We start from the raw sequence: 17,500 nt of genomic DNA, 5'->3' as shown, positions 1-17,500 counted from the left end.
CTGAACTAGACCCTTGCAAAGCTCCTTGCTTTCCTCTCTGCCAGCTCAGATTTCAGTTCCTGGTGTGTTAGTTGGAATGTCAGCCCTTTCCACATTTACCATGGACTGAAATTTGCAGCTGTGTGAGATTTTTCGGGCAGTTCTGGGTGGGTGGGACCCACAACAGCCATGTATGGTGTGCTGTGCTCCAAAATAGCTCTGAGGACTGAGCAATGTTGATCCAGAGGTTTCCTGACACAATGGATGTTAATACTTCAATATTTTGGAGCAGGACCACTGGAACTAAGTTTTTTCCTATCAGGATGCATTTATGGAAAGTTTCTTAGCTAATGATTAAGAGATAGCTGCTAGTTACAGACTGTGAGAATACAGGGAGCTGTTTAAAGGTGTCCAGAACAGACAGGGCAGCTGTGGTTTGTGCTGTAAGTACTGAAGTGTCTTAGTGGGGGTTGGAAAAATCCAGTCAGTATTCATGCAGTACACCAGCATGTTCCTAAATCCCAGCTTTCTTTTAATAAACTAGTAAGTCTCCTGATCTTAAAGTCCTGATAAAAAAAGTGTCAGCAATGTGAGCAGAATGTAATCAAGGCAGAGACGGCAAAGGGATGTCAGGAAGAACAGCTCTGAAGGGCATGAACTGCCCCAGCCAGCACCCAGCAATGGCTTTGGTGTCAATATTTTAAACAAACCCTCTCTTAATGGGGGAAAAAGAAAAGGAAAAAAGAAAAAGTGTGATGTATGGGAATCTTTTTGTGACAATTTCATTTGTTCACCAGAATCAGAGAGAGGTTCTATTTCATACAGCAATCCCAGTTAATGGCAGCCCCACAGAAGTCCACAGAGCCCAAGGGCAAATGAAAGAGATTCGAACTCAGAAAGTTCTCCAGAGTCCAGGGAGACACTGTCCTGCTTCAAGCACCTTGTGTTTTACTCTTCCACTGACCCTACAGTCAGGACTTGGGAACCTTTGGGAGAGCATAGCTACCTTTTGTTCCCCTGACTAGACCCTGCTGATGCTGTTCTCAACCAGAAATGCAGTCATATCTATCAGGCATTTATTGACTCTTCATAAAACAATAAATGCACTCCTCACATAGTGTGATTTTAATGTAAATACATAGATAAATAAAACACAGATAAACATCTGTGTGGGTCTGTAGTTGCAGTGTTTGCATTTACTTAGGGAGCGGCATCCTGGTTTTGCTTCAGTAGAAGGTGATGGCCACTGTCATGACTTAACCAGCTTGGGGCAGAGCCATGCTGGGTGAGCCTCTGACACTTGTGGAAATCTTCTGGCTACCTCTCCTCAAAGCTGGCAGTGCACAAGCATCTGGCTTTCCATCCATTTTGGCATCAGTGTTAGAACAGGAGATGTGGCACTTACAGGTGAGGTAATCAGTGCAGTGTTCAGGACTGGTACAGCTGAACTCAGAATGGAAACAGGAGTTTCAGACGGGATGTGAGAACAAGGGAGCGTCTTATGCTACAGCCAGCTAAAGTATTACACACATTTCGTAAGCAAGGAGTCCAGCCAAGCCTGTCACCACACTTTATAAACCTGACCTCAGGCAGTCCCCGCTGAGATGGGTCTGTGGGACCTGCTCTCAGAGCTGCTGAGGGGAATCTCTTCAAGATCCTACTAAGGGTCCTTCAAAGAGACATGGCACAAACTGGACTTACGATTTTTCTACTCATCAGCTTACTACTGCTGGATCAGACCATCAGCCAGGCTTCCAAACTCAAAGCCAGGAAGCACAGCAAACGTAGAGTGAAAGGTACTGGGTCTGAACTGGGAGGAGGGATAGAAACATACAAACTATGCAAATTTACTGTGTACTTTAAATAGCATTGCATGAACCAGAAACTAACACTACACAAATGCTTATTTATAAAGCACACTTGAGTCTATATTATCTGTGTGTTTAAAATATTTTTATGTGAGTTAGCAAAGCCACAAATAAGGTGCCAGAATGAGTTATGGAAATAGAGCTGTATAACAGCAGCAAATGCATTGCTCTGTTATGGCTGTTCACCTCCATCAACATTATTTAGAACTCACAGGTTACAGCTGAGAGAGGACTCTGGCTGATCATTCTTAGTTATGTAGCTATATTGACTAAGATCAGAAAAATGGAAATTAATATATAAGGGGGAAACAAGCAGAAGTATTCAGTCTCCAAGAGTTATTGTTCAGATTTTTGTACCATTTCCTAATTTTAACACAATGAATGTCTACTATTTGTGGAATATTATGCCACCTGTGTGAAAAGTACTGTGAAATAGCAAGTCAAACCAACTAGCAGGTCAACATCAAAGAATTAGCAGGAAAAGATAAAGCATCAGTTCCAACAGCAAAGCTTGCAGAGTAAATACAAAACCACAGAATATTGTTTAGAAATGGCTCTGTATTGAATTTAAAGACTTATTTCTAATAAAAGTGGGTATGATGGAGGCTACACTAATGGCAAATACTTGAACTCCTAGTCAATTAAAAAACTGTGGCTTTGATAAAGCCATTGTGCAAGAAGATTTTGCTGCTCTGGAGCTGTTGAGCTTTTGACGGGGTACCTTTCCTTCTCGGAGCAGGGTAAGAGAGCAGAGGAGGCTGCTGTTCTGCTGAGTTCTTTATTTCATAGCCTCACAGCTTTCTTGAAGGCAGAGTTCAAGGGGGTTACATGATAAAGCCAAGCAGCAGCAGCAACAGCAGGCAGAAAACAGCTGCTTCTATATGTTCTATACGCTCCATATACTCTATACTCTATATGCTCTATACACTATACACTATGTATTTTTTCTTACAGAAGTGTGGATTATATTTATTAATTGACCAATGAAATTAACACACTATTCTAGTTTTCCTTTCCTTAACCTATCCTGGTCTAATTCTAACAGTCATAAGCCTTACACAAGTGTTACACAGGTATTACACAGATTGGTGTGTACAGTTTCTATCAGCTCTTACTGTTCATGTGAACACTCAATCTAAAAAATGGAAACAGTGTAATTCTATCTATATTTTGTCTAAAGTAAAAAATTCTGTGAAAAGGTAACACTGCTGCAGCAAGAACTGTGTTTAAGATCTCTGCTACAGCTTTTTAATGTTTAAGGCACTTAGCATATATTTCTAGTGAAGTTAAAAATCTGTATTTCTATTTCACTTTGGTGTAGCTTCATGTATCTCAGCTTGTCCAGAGGTTTTAATTCAATGCCTGTGCTTTGGCTTCCATCTGGGCTTGAGTCCAGAGAAGCTTTCACTCCAACATGGAGCACTCCCTTCTCCCCTGGAATCTCTAGGGTTTCAAGCTTGGGGTCCTAAGGACAGGCTGCTACACATCTTTTGTGCCAGCAGAGAGAAGAACAGATTGGAGAACTGGGAATTCTGCCTTGGGGAAGCAGGAAACCCTGAAAGACATTACGTTGATTAAAAAACCCAAAAAAAACCAAACAAAACAAAACAAAAAAAAAAAAGATGACACAAAAATGGAGTTATGTACAAATTAGCTTCTTTTCCTGTCCCACCATATTCTTGGTGCTTTTGTAAATGCTACAAAATGCTGATTCAGAGTGAATTTGCATGACTCAAGTCCCCAGGCCCTCTCTATACTGAGGCAGAGAGGAAGGCTAATCCTGGGAAGTGGAGATTGCAGCTCAAAAAGCACATCTGCAACATTCAGACTGTCAAGTTGTGTTTTATTTGTTGTTCCTCCCTCTGCTAAAACAAGAGTTTTGTGAAACTTTCATGCTCACAGAAATAACATTTCTCTGAAGAACACAACTTATGTCCTGTTGTTTTTTGTATGTCACGTCCATACACCAGAGTGTACAGGTTCAAAAGAAAAAGGGACATTTTCTGTAAATTAGATACCAGCTCACTAAACAATTATTAGCTGCAACAATCCATGATTTTCAAACAGTTTTTACGGCAAAATCCATGATAAAATATGAGAATGAAAGGTAAAGGTGGGTTCTTCCTGTTTTTTATAGGAATCCTAGAGGCATGTTAAGGGCAAGTATTTAAAAATAATCAAAATGCATCTCAGCAATGCAGCAACCCATGATATTTTGAAACAGCTTTTAACATGTAATTTTAATTTTGTCTGTGTGTGTGCATATCTGTTAATTTCTGTATATTCCTTTTGTGTAAGAAAAAGATGACCTGAAGACCCAGATTGACAAACTGTGGCGAGAAGTAAATGCTCTGAAGGAAATACAAGCACTCCAGACAGGTAAAGCAGTTTATACCGGTCAGTGGCTTCCAAAAGTTCTCACTGCCTCTCTTCTTCACTCCCATCCCTCTCTTTAACAGGATTTTATGACTGAGGAGTACAGCTCCATAAAGCCATGGTGTGCCAGAGCTGTACCAGACAGACAAGTGTTGAAGGAAGCATTCAAGTAAAATGAGATCTCAGCTAATGGGGAATGAGTAGTGATTCTTCACTGAGAGCAAGAGCTAACCTGGTGCAAGAACTACTTTTGTCTTTGCTATGCACAACTTCAAGCTCTGAGTTTTGTATCATCAAAGGCAGCACATTGAGGGTTCCTGGGTCTAAGAGTTTATGTGGTCAGTGAGTTAAGTGCCCAGCTTTGATACTAGCACATATTCAAATGCGAATGTTGCCATAAAACTTCAAAGTTATATCCACTGTGAGTTCAGAAATATCCTGGACCAATGTGCAGAGTCCTTTAAGTATTTAAATAACCAGATGGAAATTTCCTAACAAAATAAGAAGGGTAAATACACATGCACCTACTAGACAGTTGTGCTTTTTCACAGCTGTTGACACAAAATCTGGCATTTAAACATGTACAAGAGGAAATTACATCATTCTCATGAAACAGAACATATTTTCCTTAGGGATGGAAATATCTGGGTTGTCCAGTTTTATGTCTTGGGTTACATTTAGCTTTTGGGGCTTTACAAAATATTTTTATTTCAAATGTCTTATAAGAAGGCTTTAGAAGTTTCTTAAAAGAGGGAGCCTGTGCTAGACAAGTAACTCTTATTTAAAAGTAATTTTTGTGTTGCTTCCAGAAGGAGCTTGAGCGGAAGCATGCAGTGGCTTAGAAATGAAACCAGAACTGGGAGACTTTCTCTCCTCAAAATTTATTTTGAGCTTTATTCTAAATTTATAACCCACACCGTTCAACTGGAATCCAAATCTGGCAAAAAGACACCTATCACACCCTAGCTCTGACTGTCTTTGTTAATGTGATAATTGAAAAAAGGAGCTCCATTTTCAGCTTATGAACATTTCCAGGACACACCTTAAAAATCTGGTTTCTTCTTTTGCTTGAACTTTCTGGGTCTCCTTTCTACATAGAGTGAAATGTGAAATGCTGCCACATACCATTTTGCAGCACATACTTTCTCCCTAAAGACATCCAGACCTTATCATTGCTGAAGTAAAGTCTCTCTGATCTTTCTCATAAATATAAATGTGTTAAAGCCTTCCACATTTAATAAATATGTTCATTACTTCTCTTTGACCTTTGGAAGGGTTAAAATTTGAAGGTTAAACCTTAATAGAAAATTATGACTGAAAATGCAGCTAAGGAATGCAGTGAATACTACAACTGGAAATACTAAAAACTTGAGACATAGGATGTGGTCCAAAGTGACTTCCATATCCTGTTGATCAGAGACATAATTATTTTTTTACAAGAACAGATGACAGGAATTAGATTATAGAAAACATCAGGACAGAAGATGTACATAAATACAAGATGAGCTTAAGCAAAAAATGAAATAATCTGCAATTAATAACATGCAGGATTCTAAAAATAATTGTCACAGGAGTCTATTCAAGGCCTTTGATACCTTCCTCAGCTCACAAGGAACATTCCACCAAGGAGGGTTCTCTTGTTATCACTGTTTTTCTTGGGAGAATCAGTTTTTCACAAATCTGCATTAGGAGATCTGTAAGGCAAAGTTTAAGGATTCCTTCCAGTGCTCCTGTCCCCACAGACCTCAGGCTGGAACAACCCCAGCAGCAGCTCTGCAAGGCAATTCCAGTGACAGAGAGAGTAGCTGCCAAATTAACCCTCTGGTCTATTTGGACTTTACATCAAGACTTCCCCAGAAGTAAAAGGAAACAGATTTATAAATTCAAATGTTTAGAAGATTGGGTCCAGATTGTCCTGTAAGGTCAGTAATAAGTGTGCACTTTTTAAAAGCACTTACAGATTTAAGTCACTTTACCTCATTTGAATTTAGAGTTTGAAGGAAGAGACTTTGCTGGAAAATAAATTAATGCCTATGGATGTGAATATGCAATCTTCTGCAGGTAGAATTACACTTTTATTAATCACACAGAGATTTGTATTATGAATTTCAAATCAATATTTTCCTGGTCAGCAAGACACATTTAATACAACAGTTTTCTGTCCTGCCTTTGCTTGCTGGAAACTGAGCTTAGATAAGGTGTAAAAATTTGCTTTACTTAAATATCACAAATATTAAAAGACATTTACATCTGTCTCGACTATAAAGCCAATACAGATTTCCTGATGACCAGCTTCTATCTGGCAACAATACAAATATCCATACCTCATCCATTCCATCAGTTTCGAGACTGGTGAAATAAGGTAAAACATGCTTGAAAGCAGGACTATTTGGTAAAAGGGGCACTGACAACAGGCGTGGGCTATATTTTAGCAGTCCCTTCCCAAAGGCAGGCTGACGTGCTGACTGCACACAGGCTCCTACATGAACTGGAGCATCAGCAGGTAAGTCTGATCTTACTCCTACTTTCAGACCCACTCTGTGGAGTCAAGAGCCTTTTGCTTGCTGAGGGACTTGTTTGCTCAAGTTTCAACAAGCTTTTGGAAAATTATCACTTGAGGAACCATTACTGAAAGCTCCACCCCCCACTTGTACTGAACGTGCAAAATCGTATCTGTTCACAGTGTGCCTTCGTGGGACCAAAGCCCATAAGAAGTGCTACCTCATGTCAGAAGGCACCAAACATTTCCATGAAGCCAATGAAGACTGCATAGCCAAGGGTGGGACACTGGCTATCCCGAGGAATAACGATGAAACGAACATTCTTCGAGATTACAGCAAGCAAAGCGCGCCCCAAGTGTCCGAGTTCTGGCTGGGTGTCACTGACATGGTCAATGAAGGGAGGTTTGTTGATGTCAATGGCATGGCTCTGCAGTACTTCAACTGGGACCGTGCCCAGCCCAACGGGGGCAAGCGTGAAAACTGTGTCTTTTTGTCTCAGTCATCCCAAGGCAAGTGGGTGGATGAAGTTTGCCGCACTGCCAAGAGATACATTTGTGAATTCCTGATCCCATAATTACATACACAAAAGACCACGGCCATGTTTTGGGTTATCAACACAGAGTTTTGCTTAGTAACCCCTCCCACACAGAGTGGCGAGTTAACAGTATCCCTCTCCTGCATTGAACTCACTCTTTACTAAAACACAAGTTTTCTCTGTTAATTTATTTTCTATTCAGATGCTAAAAATGTTTAGTGAGTACTCTCATCATGTACAGGGATATATATTACGTTTTGGCCTACATTATATCATATTTTGGCGTATTATTTCAGCCTCATGTCTGGGTGGCTGGATTTCACCTTTTATTTCTGTACTTTAATTACAAAATACTGCTGCATGGTAACCCTTTCCAATATGAGGTGTAGGGATCCTCTCAGTTCTAAAGTTTAAGAGGAACTTTGGGACTATGTGAGCTCCTGTGAAAACAGCAATCATCCTTTATAGAGTTTAATTGGATGGATCTGTGGCCAAGAGTTTTACCTATGGGTTAAGAGTGCTGAATGAAACAAAAATCTGATGTTAATTATTTAAATACATGCAGTCCACAGTGATACACTGCTGGAAAAAAGGGGGGTAGCTGGTTTAAAACATCAGTTAGTCTAGACATGTTTACCTCTAAATGTCTCAATTATGATTAAATATTAGATGTCATTTGGAACATTCCCATAGAATAAAGCAACCTGGGACTAGATCACACTCTGCTGTGTGAAGCCTTGCTAAGCCTTGTCTCCTGCAGGCTCAGACACACTGCCATTTAGAGCCGCTGCCTGAAAGCCCTGCGAGGGAGACAGGAGCCCCTTTCTGGCACAGCATTCCCACTCACTCACCTCTCCCATGGGAAGGGCAGCACACCCCAGTGGAACAGAAAAGTGGGGCCAGACTACCATGTGCAAATGTTCCCAATTTAACACCTGACATTTGAAAATGAAGTAAAACACACTGGCTGCTTTTGGCTGGTCTGAATCTCCCAACAGAGATTTCCCTTCACGTCATAAATAGCTGTTTCTTCTCTTTTTATTTAAATATTTAAATATATTGCTGCTTGGAGGATAATTCCTATTCCTTATCTATTAAATGTGCGAGGTTTTCTTAAATTATGCAATAAATTCGCAATTACCGGTATTTAATTGTTGTAGTATTTTTGCCAGCTTATGCATCCCTGTGAAGGCCATTTTTTCCTAGGACTTTCCTTGAGGATTCAAAAAGGGCACCTTTTTTCTACTATTGTACTTAGAGGCCACAGGATAAAATTTGGATCTCTGCTGTGTAATACAGCCCAAAAGCTGCATAACATCTAACTACTCAAGGCATCTGTAATGTGTTGTATTTAAATTCATTTTCCAACACTTAATGTACTTGTAAAATTCTGAATTCTCTCATTTACTCCTGAGTTGAAATAGAGCAGCAAAAACGCCCCAAATATATCCAACTTTCTTTCAAAATCTACCAGCATTTGCTAAGGTTGGGGTAAAAATTTTTGTTACTTTATTTGTACATGATTAAAAGTCTGTATGGCTTCTTAACCTCTGACTTGTCTGAAATAAGTCAGTATCTCAGCATATCCCTACAGCTACAGTCAAACTGAAAATCCACCACAAATTCCAGAACTTGTTTAACTGGCACAGGACTATGTATTCATAGGCTGTTTTGCTGGGGTACCTATTATAAAGAACGTGAGCCACTTCATGCGGTTTCCCCACCAGGTGTAAACTTATCACATAAAATCTCGTTTTTTAAAAAACACTTTCTGGGTGATCCTGTAAGAAAGCATTTATCATCTTGAGACTGGCAATAAGAACAACCCTGATAGTGGATGGTTCTTGTGGAGAATCCAGCTGAGTTCTCGGGATCAGCCCAGATTACATTGCAGAATCCTGGAATGAACATGGAACTCCTGAGATCAGAGACTGTTAAATAACAAAGAAAACATCTTCAGCTTTCTTTTTCATGGAATAGGGATTCCAGCATCAAAATGTTTGTGCCAAGAAAAGCAATTTAAAAGTGAGTAATGAGGGCACATTGTTAACCATTACTCCTAAAAGCTCTATTTTTCATTTTTAAAGGCTGCACAAGTACAGACTATTTTTGGAAGTAACTCTCCCTTCGGTCCCTCTTCAAACCCACAGAATATATATATTCTCATTCAGTAAGGAAAGGTCAACACCTTAAATCAAACATCTTGTGCAGTCAAAGCAAGACTTTCAAGGGAACTCATGACCAGGTTTTAAGGAGTACATTCAGACCCAAGACCCAAGGTCCAACAGCGTTCAACACTCAGTAATTGAGCCCTTTTGAAAATCCAGCTACTTGGTGCCAACATGATATTCTAGCCATTGGAAATCTTCTTCTCTGTGTTTTCCAGGTCGTTATGTACCAATTGAAATGAAATCCAATGTAGCCATTAATTTGCACTTCCATAAATGCTTTTTTTTCTTATTAGATAGTCTTAAAGTTAAGTTAGTAGATTAGACAACTGTGACTGCTTTTTTTGTTGCTGAATTACAGGATCAGTAGGTATCAGGAATGTAAACGAATGCAATGGTAGCCTCTTACTGAATTCAAACTGATTTTCAGGCAGAACAAGAAGTAGCTGGAGGTCCGTGAAATACTGACTTGTCTGTAACATGCACAGGGAAGAATTCCCACAGTCTTACCAAGGAAATAAAGTTATGACTGCAAACCAGATGTGATGTGATGTGCTTCACTGCCATGACAGAGATTCAGCAAGAGATGGAAGGGAAAGCAAGATCAACAGATAAACAGTGTACAGGGAGCCAAAGGGAAATGAGAGGGGTCAGAGAATGACTTATGATACTTCTTTATGCAAATGCATTAGTTAAGCTATTTGAAAATACAAGGTGGATTCAAATCCCTCACAGGTGAAATGTCACCATGTCAACTGTTGATAGCTTAAGCAAAATCAGAATCAGGTCAAGATTTTTTCAGAGTATTTAAAAAATAAGTTTACTGCAGTCCCTACTGCACTAACTTCTCTGACTTTAATGAGTCTTGTTTTCCTTGACATAATTCAGCAGCCAGCCTGTGGAAAAATAGAAACTCCACTCAAGTATTTTTGTAGAATTTAACAGAAATATTGCTTTTCTTTGTAGCAGTAAAGAAAATTCACGAGGATGCTACCAATTCACTGGGATACGGAGCTGACAAGCACATCCCATGCTGCGCTACCTGATTTTGTCTCAAGACTGCTCCAGCCCGAGATTTGAGAGGTTTTGGAGTTGTCAGTGGGTAGTAAAGCCAAACTCTGAACACACAGCTGAGGTTGTTGTGACACTACTGCCCACCTGCAAGCTGCAGTCTTGAAAGCAGATGGCAAGCAGAAAATGGTCTCAGATAAACCCTGACAGCTTCTCTAAATGGTTACATAAAACTCCTAGTAGTGTTAAGTCTGGTTGTGTTAACTGGTAACCCTAAGTGCATTAGGGGTTTTGAGATGAGAGAAGAAATTCTGATAATAGGAAACAAGTTTGATGACACTTCTCTATTGTAGTTTCTTTAGAGCTTGGTGGTTTTGTAAATGAAGTTATATGCTCTTTTTCCAGAGTATTTTCATATGCACTGTAAACTACTATCTTCAAAGAGAAATATGTCATAAAGCAAAGCATTCTGCACTGTAGGTTGGGCACCTGATGAAGGGGTTTTGAAAATCAAAATGGATGAAAATGGTTTGTTAAAGAATAGAAATACAAAATGCAAAGACAGAGAGCTGTCAGACTGCTTCTAGTCCTCAGGACCCACATTTTCAAGCCAATTTTGCCACGTATGAGACACCTCTTCTGGGAGGGTTTCCAAAGTGTCTCAAGTGTTAAAAAAAAAAAAATTACAAACAAGCAACAAGAGGATCCAAGAGCCCAGGCTGTGCCAATGCAGTGCTTGCTGACAGTGAAAGGTGAACTAACATGAACCAGGAAATGTCTGAGACCTTGCCTGGTGCTGCAGGAACTCCACTGCAGAAAACCTCTTGAGCTTCAGCTGCACTTGGAAAGGATTTGCTAAAGGCTCTTCCCTCCCTGGCACTGCTGCCAAGCAAACCAGCAGCAAGATGGAAAGTCAGGGCAGTGGCCCTGAGAGATTCTCAACAGAGACTCCAAAGAGGGTCTAAGGGCATTTAACTCTGGTCAGAAACACCCCATTATCTGCCAAGGCAGAGCAGGCAGTGAGACGGGCACGACCCCGAGGTACTCCAGGAGTGAAAGACACGATTTCACCTCAGAGGAGGCGAGTTCAGAACCCCCAGGGGCGGCAGCCCAGCTCTCCTCAGAGGCAGCTGGGGAGCTGAGCTGCTGGAACAACCATCCAGAGGGCATAGCATGCCCAGCATCTGATGGGATGCACCAGCTGATGCTCCTGCAGGGACAGGGTTTGCTTCCACTGGGGCAGATCCTGCTTTTAACAGCTTCCAACGCAGCAGCACCCCTAAACCAGAAATAACCCTTAGACCTTGTCTGAATCGCCCAAATCCAAGAACAAACCCCAAATCCAGATGCACTTCACACCTGGCAGCACCACACATCTGGCAGACATAGAAACACCCCCAAAAGTTAGGGAGTTTCCCCCCTAACTGGCAGCAACCACCACATCCAGTCACATCCCCAAAAACTGTTGGCAAGCTCCAAACACATAAACACCCCCAAGCCCAGAGACACTTCTTAAACCTGCCAACAGTCCTGCAAGTCCAGAAAGATCTACCAGAGACATCACTGAACCAGGCACCTTCCCCCAGGCCAGGAAGCACCCCAAAGCTGGCAGCACTGCCCGGCAGGCTGAGGCTGTGCCATGTCCTCCACCCAGGCTCCCCCATCCAGCCAGGACAGGGAAGGGACTGTCAGCCCTGGGGAAGAAGGGAATCCACCAGTCCCATGCCCTAACACTGCCTTCAAGAAAAGCAGAGGATGACTGACAAATGAACGCGGGATCACCCAGTGCACATGAAAAGACTTTACTGTGCTGGGTGAGATGGCCCAGCACTTGGAGCTAGCAGATAGCTGGTCCTAAGGTGGCTTTCTGGACGGCTGTAGGGCTTTTTCTCCCGCCGTTGCTGCCGCAGGAGGTGCCGGGTCCGTATGGGGCCAAACTGGGAGCAGCTCTCCGTCTTCATGGCCGTGGTGCAAGGGGACTCCACCCTGGCAGGGTCCTGCTTCGCCATTGCCAGATGGGACAGGGTAGTGGCGAGCAGTTGAAGAGCCTCTACAACGGAGAGGGAACAGCGGGACACATGCGAGACCTTGGAGTCTCTGCAACACCCTCCTCCCTCAGCAGCCCTGGACAAGCTCCTTCCTCAGCAGCCCTCTCGTCACCTTTGCAGGTCACACTGACACCCAGCATTTCTTAAAGCTTTAATACTGGCTTTGGTAATGATGTCACAGTAGCTGGTGTGACATCACCACTGCCCATCTGTGTGCACCGCATGGCCCTAGTTTGGGACAGGAGGCCTTGTGTGTGCTGACAGGGACCTCGGCAATATCTGGCATGGCTCAATGGGGAGCACAGGGACAGGACCAGCTGCGGGGGATGTGGAGAGCAGTGAGAGTGGAGACCAGGATGTACCAAGCAAAGAACTGGGGACTTCGAAAAGTTTGGGGCTTGGCAACATGCAAGTGTGGCATGAGACCATGCAGCAAGCAAGGGCCCACGATGGCAAATAGTACCCCTGCTTGATAAACTTAGGTGTCAGCAGCTCACTGCGTGTGGAGTGCTGGTGGCTGCTCTCTGGACCAGGTGTGTCAGGCAATATAACCAGTCCTGGAGGATGCAGAGTCAAAGCTGGAGGGACAGGGGGAGGCACTTCGCAGCGTGCGCCGGGCAGAGATGCCCCATGCAAGCGTGATGCGGGGCCGTCTGGGCAACCCCAGGGGAAAGGGACACCCGTGCCCTCCTGCCGTGGGCTGTTGGACACACTGTACTGGGCAACGCGAGCGGCGACACGCCGCTGTGACGACAGGGCTGTGACGACAGGGCTGCGGCAGCCAGGGACACGGGGCTCGAGCAGGGGCAGCTCTAGGAGCTCCGGCGAGATCTGGACGCGGCCGCCACCAGCCCCGGCGGGTGACTGCGGCTCCCGCCCCGCCCGAGGCCTGCGCGGCGCCCGGAACCGCGAAAGGCGGGCGGCCGGCCGAACGGGGCCCCACGGCGGCGGCCGCGCCGAACGGGGCCCCACGGCGGCGGCCGCGCCGAACGGGGCCCCACGGCGGCGGCCGCGCCGAACGGGGCCCCACGGCGGCGGCCGCGCCGAACGGGGCCCCACGGCGGCGGCCGCGCCGAACGGGGCCCCACGGCGGCGGCCGCGCCGAACGGGGCCCCACGGCGGCGGCCGCGCCGAACGGGGCCCCACGGCGGCGGCCGCGCCGAACGGGGCCCCACGGCGGCGGCCGCGCCGAACGGGGCCCCACGGCGGCGGCCGCGCCGAACGGGGCCCCACGGCGGCGGCCGCGCCGAACGGGGCCCCACGGCGGCGGCCGCGCCGAACGGGGCCCCACGGCGGCGGCCGCGCCGAACGGGGCCCCACGGCGGCGGCCGCGCCGAACGGGGCCCCACGGCGGCGGCCGCGCCGAACGGGGCCCCACGGCGGCGGCCGCGCCGAACGGGGCCCCACGGCGGCGGCCGCGCCGAACGGGGCCCCACGGCGGCGGCCGCGCCGAACGGGGCCCCACGGCGGCGGCCGCGCCGAACGGGGCCCCACGGCGGCGGCCGCGCCGAACGGGGCCCCACGGCGGCGGGCGCAGCTGCAGTACGGGACAGCACCACACGGCGGCAGCACCGCCTTAGCTACAACATCTGGCCTTGGGGCCGTGGGAGACTGAGGGAGGAAATAAAAAGGCAGAAGGGATAAAGGTAACTCTAATTCCTACAGGGGGCTCGTTGCTGCTTAGTTTCAAGCACTTTTTCGGTTAATGTACACGTACAAAAGTTGTATTTGTGTTTTTAAACCCTATGACTCTATAAGAAATTCTGAATATTCTAAAGCCATGTATAAAACAATATATAGGGGGAGTTATTTTTACATCGTTTTATATTAATATTTATATATATAAAAATGAGAAACGTAAGTTTTTGCTGTTTGTTTTATACTTCTCTCACCCGTGGAGTTTAGCTGAAACATTTTTTAGGGGACCCCACAAGACATCTCTTAGCTCCTCGCACCTGTTCCTCCCCCTTAGCAGTGCTCTGTCCCAGGGAGTGCCCCTTAATGCTGTCATTCAATTCAGGAAAACTTCAGAACACCAGAAAAATATTTCTTCACCAACTGCGGCATTTAACAGCTGAATTCCTTAGTGGAGAAGGTTAGAAATTGACACGCATTCCCAAGCCCAACTGCAGGAATTCAAGTCATGGGAAACCTCTTCATCATGAAAACCCTGATCAAAAATTGCTTGAATAGTCATAGAACGTACTGCTGTATTTTTCACACTGTTCTTTATAGACTGGCACTTTCAGTTGCTAACAATGTATGGCTAAACCCACTTTTTGCTTCTACCTCACAGAACAGGCCCTATCTTTTAAACTAGAAGTAACTTACACCTCTTAAGTAACCCAGTAGACTCATCTACCAGCAAAAATAAAATCACCTTAGATTTAGGTATTAAGTCAAAGAAGAACAAAATAAGCAAAAGCAAACATCTGCCCCAGGGCTCTTTTTTTTCAAGTAGGTGATTTCTGTCAGCATCAGGATGCAGAGCAAGACCAAAATACAGGTAATGTCAGCTCTTTAAGTGTTCCTACAACAGGTACAGCTTTGCCAGTACTTGTTCTCAGGTGAAGGTTATAATTAAGCACAGTTGCAGTCAGGTTTTAAGGACACCAATGTTTTTAATTACCAATGACATGAACAAGCCACAAATACATCAACTATCAACTCAACAATCAACAATTACCATCAACTGTTTCATTAACAATTAACACTAACACAGTTCTCTTATCAGAGGAGAAAGGAATTTCTCCTCCCAATTAGTCATCACTTTCTGTATCGCTGTCTTCTGAGGACTCAAACCAGTCCTCATATCCTGCAGGAGGATAACTCAGTTTTGCAGAACCTGGTAGTAATTAACGAAGTGTAATATTTATAAACCAGGAAAAAACAAGCTTCAGAACAAATAAACAGTACTATGAAATGACCCAACCCAGCAAGCCCCAATACTTTTGACTACAAACAAGACCAGAACACTCCAACTACTTCTATCTGCTCTTAGTCTGTGCTATACTGATATGATGCCTTAAGAGGCCTCCTAGAAACAGAGACTAAACAGGAGTAAAGAATTAAGAGAGAGATTTATTTTGAAAGGCCTTCAAAGGTACACCCTGGGGAGCCTGAAGCTATTCTCAAAATGGACCCCAAGATGGGCCCCAGGTCACGAGTTCTTCACTCTTTTATAGGTTTGGTTCATTTGCATAGCAGGGTTAATTCTCCAATTAAAGCTTCAGTTTTCCCCTCAGCTTGCCCCCCTCTTAACAGCTCTTCGGCCTAGGACAGTCTTGGTGTCCTTGGAAAGCAGGGCCGGAGAGGCTTTGTTATGTCTACCTGGCATGAGAGAGCAGAAATTAACAGGCTACAAGAAACTTCAGAGTCACACACCAAGCAGTACAGAATTTGAAAAATACAAAAATTAAAACCTAAGGCATCAGATAAGTAAGTGCCCTGCTGCCTCTAGTTTGCTCTAGAGGTCCTCACACCTCTTTTCAGAGAATTTGAGCAACCTGCTGAAATAAATGAGTACTTCAGATAAAACCAATGCAAGAAGAGAAATGGTGATAATTTTATGTATTATAAACACAGACTCCTTCAGTCCTTACCAACTGTAAAAGGCGTTTCATCTTCAGACTCTTCCCAGTGTTCAAAATCTAAGGACACGTGAACATTCTGTTGACAAAAACAGTTTGAAATACCTGCTCTGATGCACAGCAAACATGTTCAGAACATTCAGTAACTCTCAAATTAATTTTCACTTCACCTTGTTCTTTAGTAATTTGCACCATTCTCCTTTTTTCTCTTTTACCAGTAAAATCACAGCCTCTCTATCCTTAATCACACATGTGGACTTCTCAGCAATTATTGACTGATACAGCTCCAGGTCAGCCGCATAAAGTCTGCCTTCTGAATAAGCACTGCAATATACAAAAAGTTTAGGAAAATTAAAGACTAACAAAGACACTTTGCTGATTATACTGAAGTTTCTTAAACCTACCTGAAAACCACCTTCTCTTTAGAAAACTCACATTTACTGTCAGCTGCCTTCAGCATTTGTAACCTCAGTGTCACAGTCACATTATCTTGAAACCACTTGATTTGTGGATGACAACTGCAAGAAAGTTCATTTAATGGGGTATTTTCCAAAGCAGAAAACCACTGAGATTGAGCCAAGCTGTCTCTCACACAGCCAGAATTTGCCCATGAAGTCACACGCTCAGCCGAGGAGCCTGAGCCATGCAGACCAGACACCAGCAGCAGTGCCAGGGAAGCACCACTCAAGGGGTGAGGGGACACACCACTCAAGCCTCCTACAAAAGCACTGCATTCCAAGTCTTTGAACAAGGACACCTACAAGTTCCATGGAGACATAGACTCCACTGACTTTGGTATCCACAGGAATCACACTGCCCAGTTTCAGGATGCCACCACAGCCTGACCTTGAAATGCCAAAGGAAAAGCTAACAGTAGCAAAACCAACCTCTGACAGACAAAAGGAACTTTTCAGCTGACCACAGACACAGACAAAACAATCCTGTTGGCAGTTCACATAAAAGCAAGATGGGAACAAATCATGGTTCTCTTACCCCTTCTGCTGATGCACAGTAGAGTCTTCTGCTTCTTTTGCTTGAACTGCATCATCTAAAAAGAAGATACCCAGACACATTTTTTACTTCCCTATACTATAGAACCCAGGTATTTCCAGAATTCTCCTATACCATCATAAAAGTAACTTTCTAGCAATCAAACTACTGTCTTTGTCCTTTGTATTGTGTACTTCGTGTCCTGAAAGATTTCATGACCTTAATAATTCAACTACAATTTTTCATTATCAAGAGTACTGTAGTTAGTGTAAGAAGATTTTAAAAAACCTAACTAAACATGCAGTTTTCCAGGTCAGGTAAAGGTTTTTTCCAGTTTCAAAACAATGTTTATTTAACACCTGAAACACACCATTTTGGCAATTAGTGGGGAGTTCCAGGGATGAAATGACTAATACAGCTTGAAACATGGCATT

At 43.9% G+C, this 17,500-nt stretch overlaps 2 protein-coding genes and 1 long non-coding RNA gene across 9 annotated transcripts in view; 2 read left to right on the top strand and 1 right to left on the bottom strand.

Moving 5' to 3' along the window:
- Positions 1–17,500, bottom strand: part of TDRD12 (tudor domain containing 12) — a 57,405-nt gene that overhangs the window by 16,943 nt on the left and 22,962 nt on the right. For 3 of the 7 annotated variants that reach the window (XR_005602869.1, XR_005602870.1, XM_039558127.1), the window contains exon 27: positions 17,070–17,124. Coding sequence is in view for 5 of the 7 variants with exons in the window: in XM_039558127.1 (XP_039414061.1) it covers positions 17,070–17,124 (55 nt within the window). In the remaining 2 variants the exon portion in view is untranslated. Of the gene's footprint in view, positions 1–15,082; positions 15,332–16,088; positions 16,156–16,246; positions 16,401–16,480; positions 16,595–17,069; positions 17,125–17,500 lie in introns of those variants that run through there. The other 4 variants (XM_039558123.1, XM_020584439.2, XM_039558124.1 and 1 more) reach the window with 3 other exon arrangements.
- Positions 1,058–9,966, top strand: CLEC3A (C-type lectin domain family 3 member A). The gene is made up of 3 exons (XM_010396514.4): positions 1,058–1,775; positions 4,146–4,226; positions 6,907–9,966. Exons 1-3 carry the CDS (start codon positions 1,661–1,663, stop codon positions 7,296–7,298), a joined length of 588 nt encoding a protein of 195 aa, XP_010394816.1. The 5' UTR covers positions 1,058–1,660; the 3' UTR covers positions 7,299–9,966.
- LOC109144246 lies at positions 13,967–17,231 on the top strand. The gene is made up of 2 exons (XR_002044873.2): positions 13,967–14,132; positions 16,295–17,231. It is a non-coding gene; the product is annotated as an uncharacterized LOC109144246 (long non-coding RNA).

The sequence above is a fragment of the Corvus cornix genome, chromosome 11, assembly GCF_000738735.6.
Source record: "Corvus cornix cornix isolate S_Up_H32 chromosome 11, ASM73873v5, whole genome shotgun sequence".
Taxonomy (NCBI): Eukaryota; Metazoa; Chordata; class Aves; order Passeriformes; family Corvidae; genus Corvus; species Corvus cornix.
The sequence above is the reverse complement of the archived record's forward strand: the minus strand, read 5'-3'. Positions and strand labels throughout refer to the sequence as shown.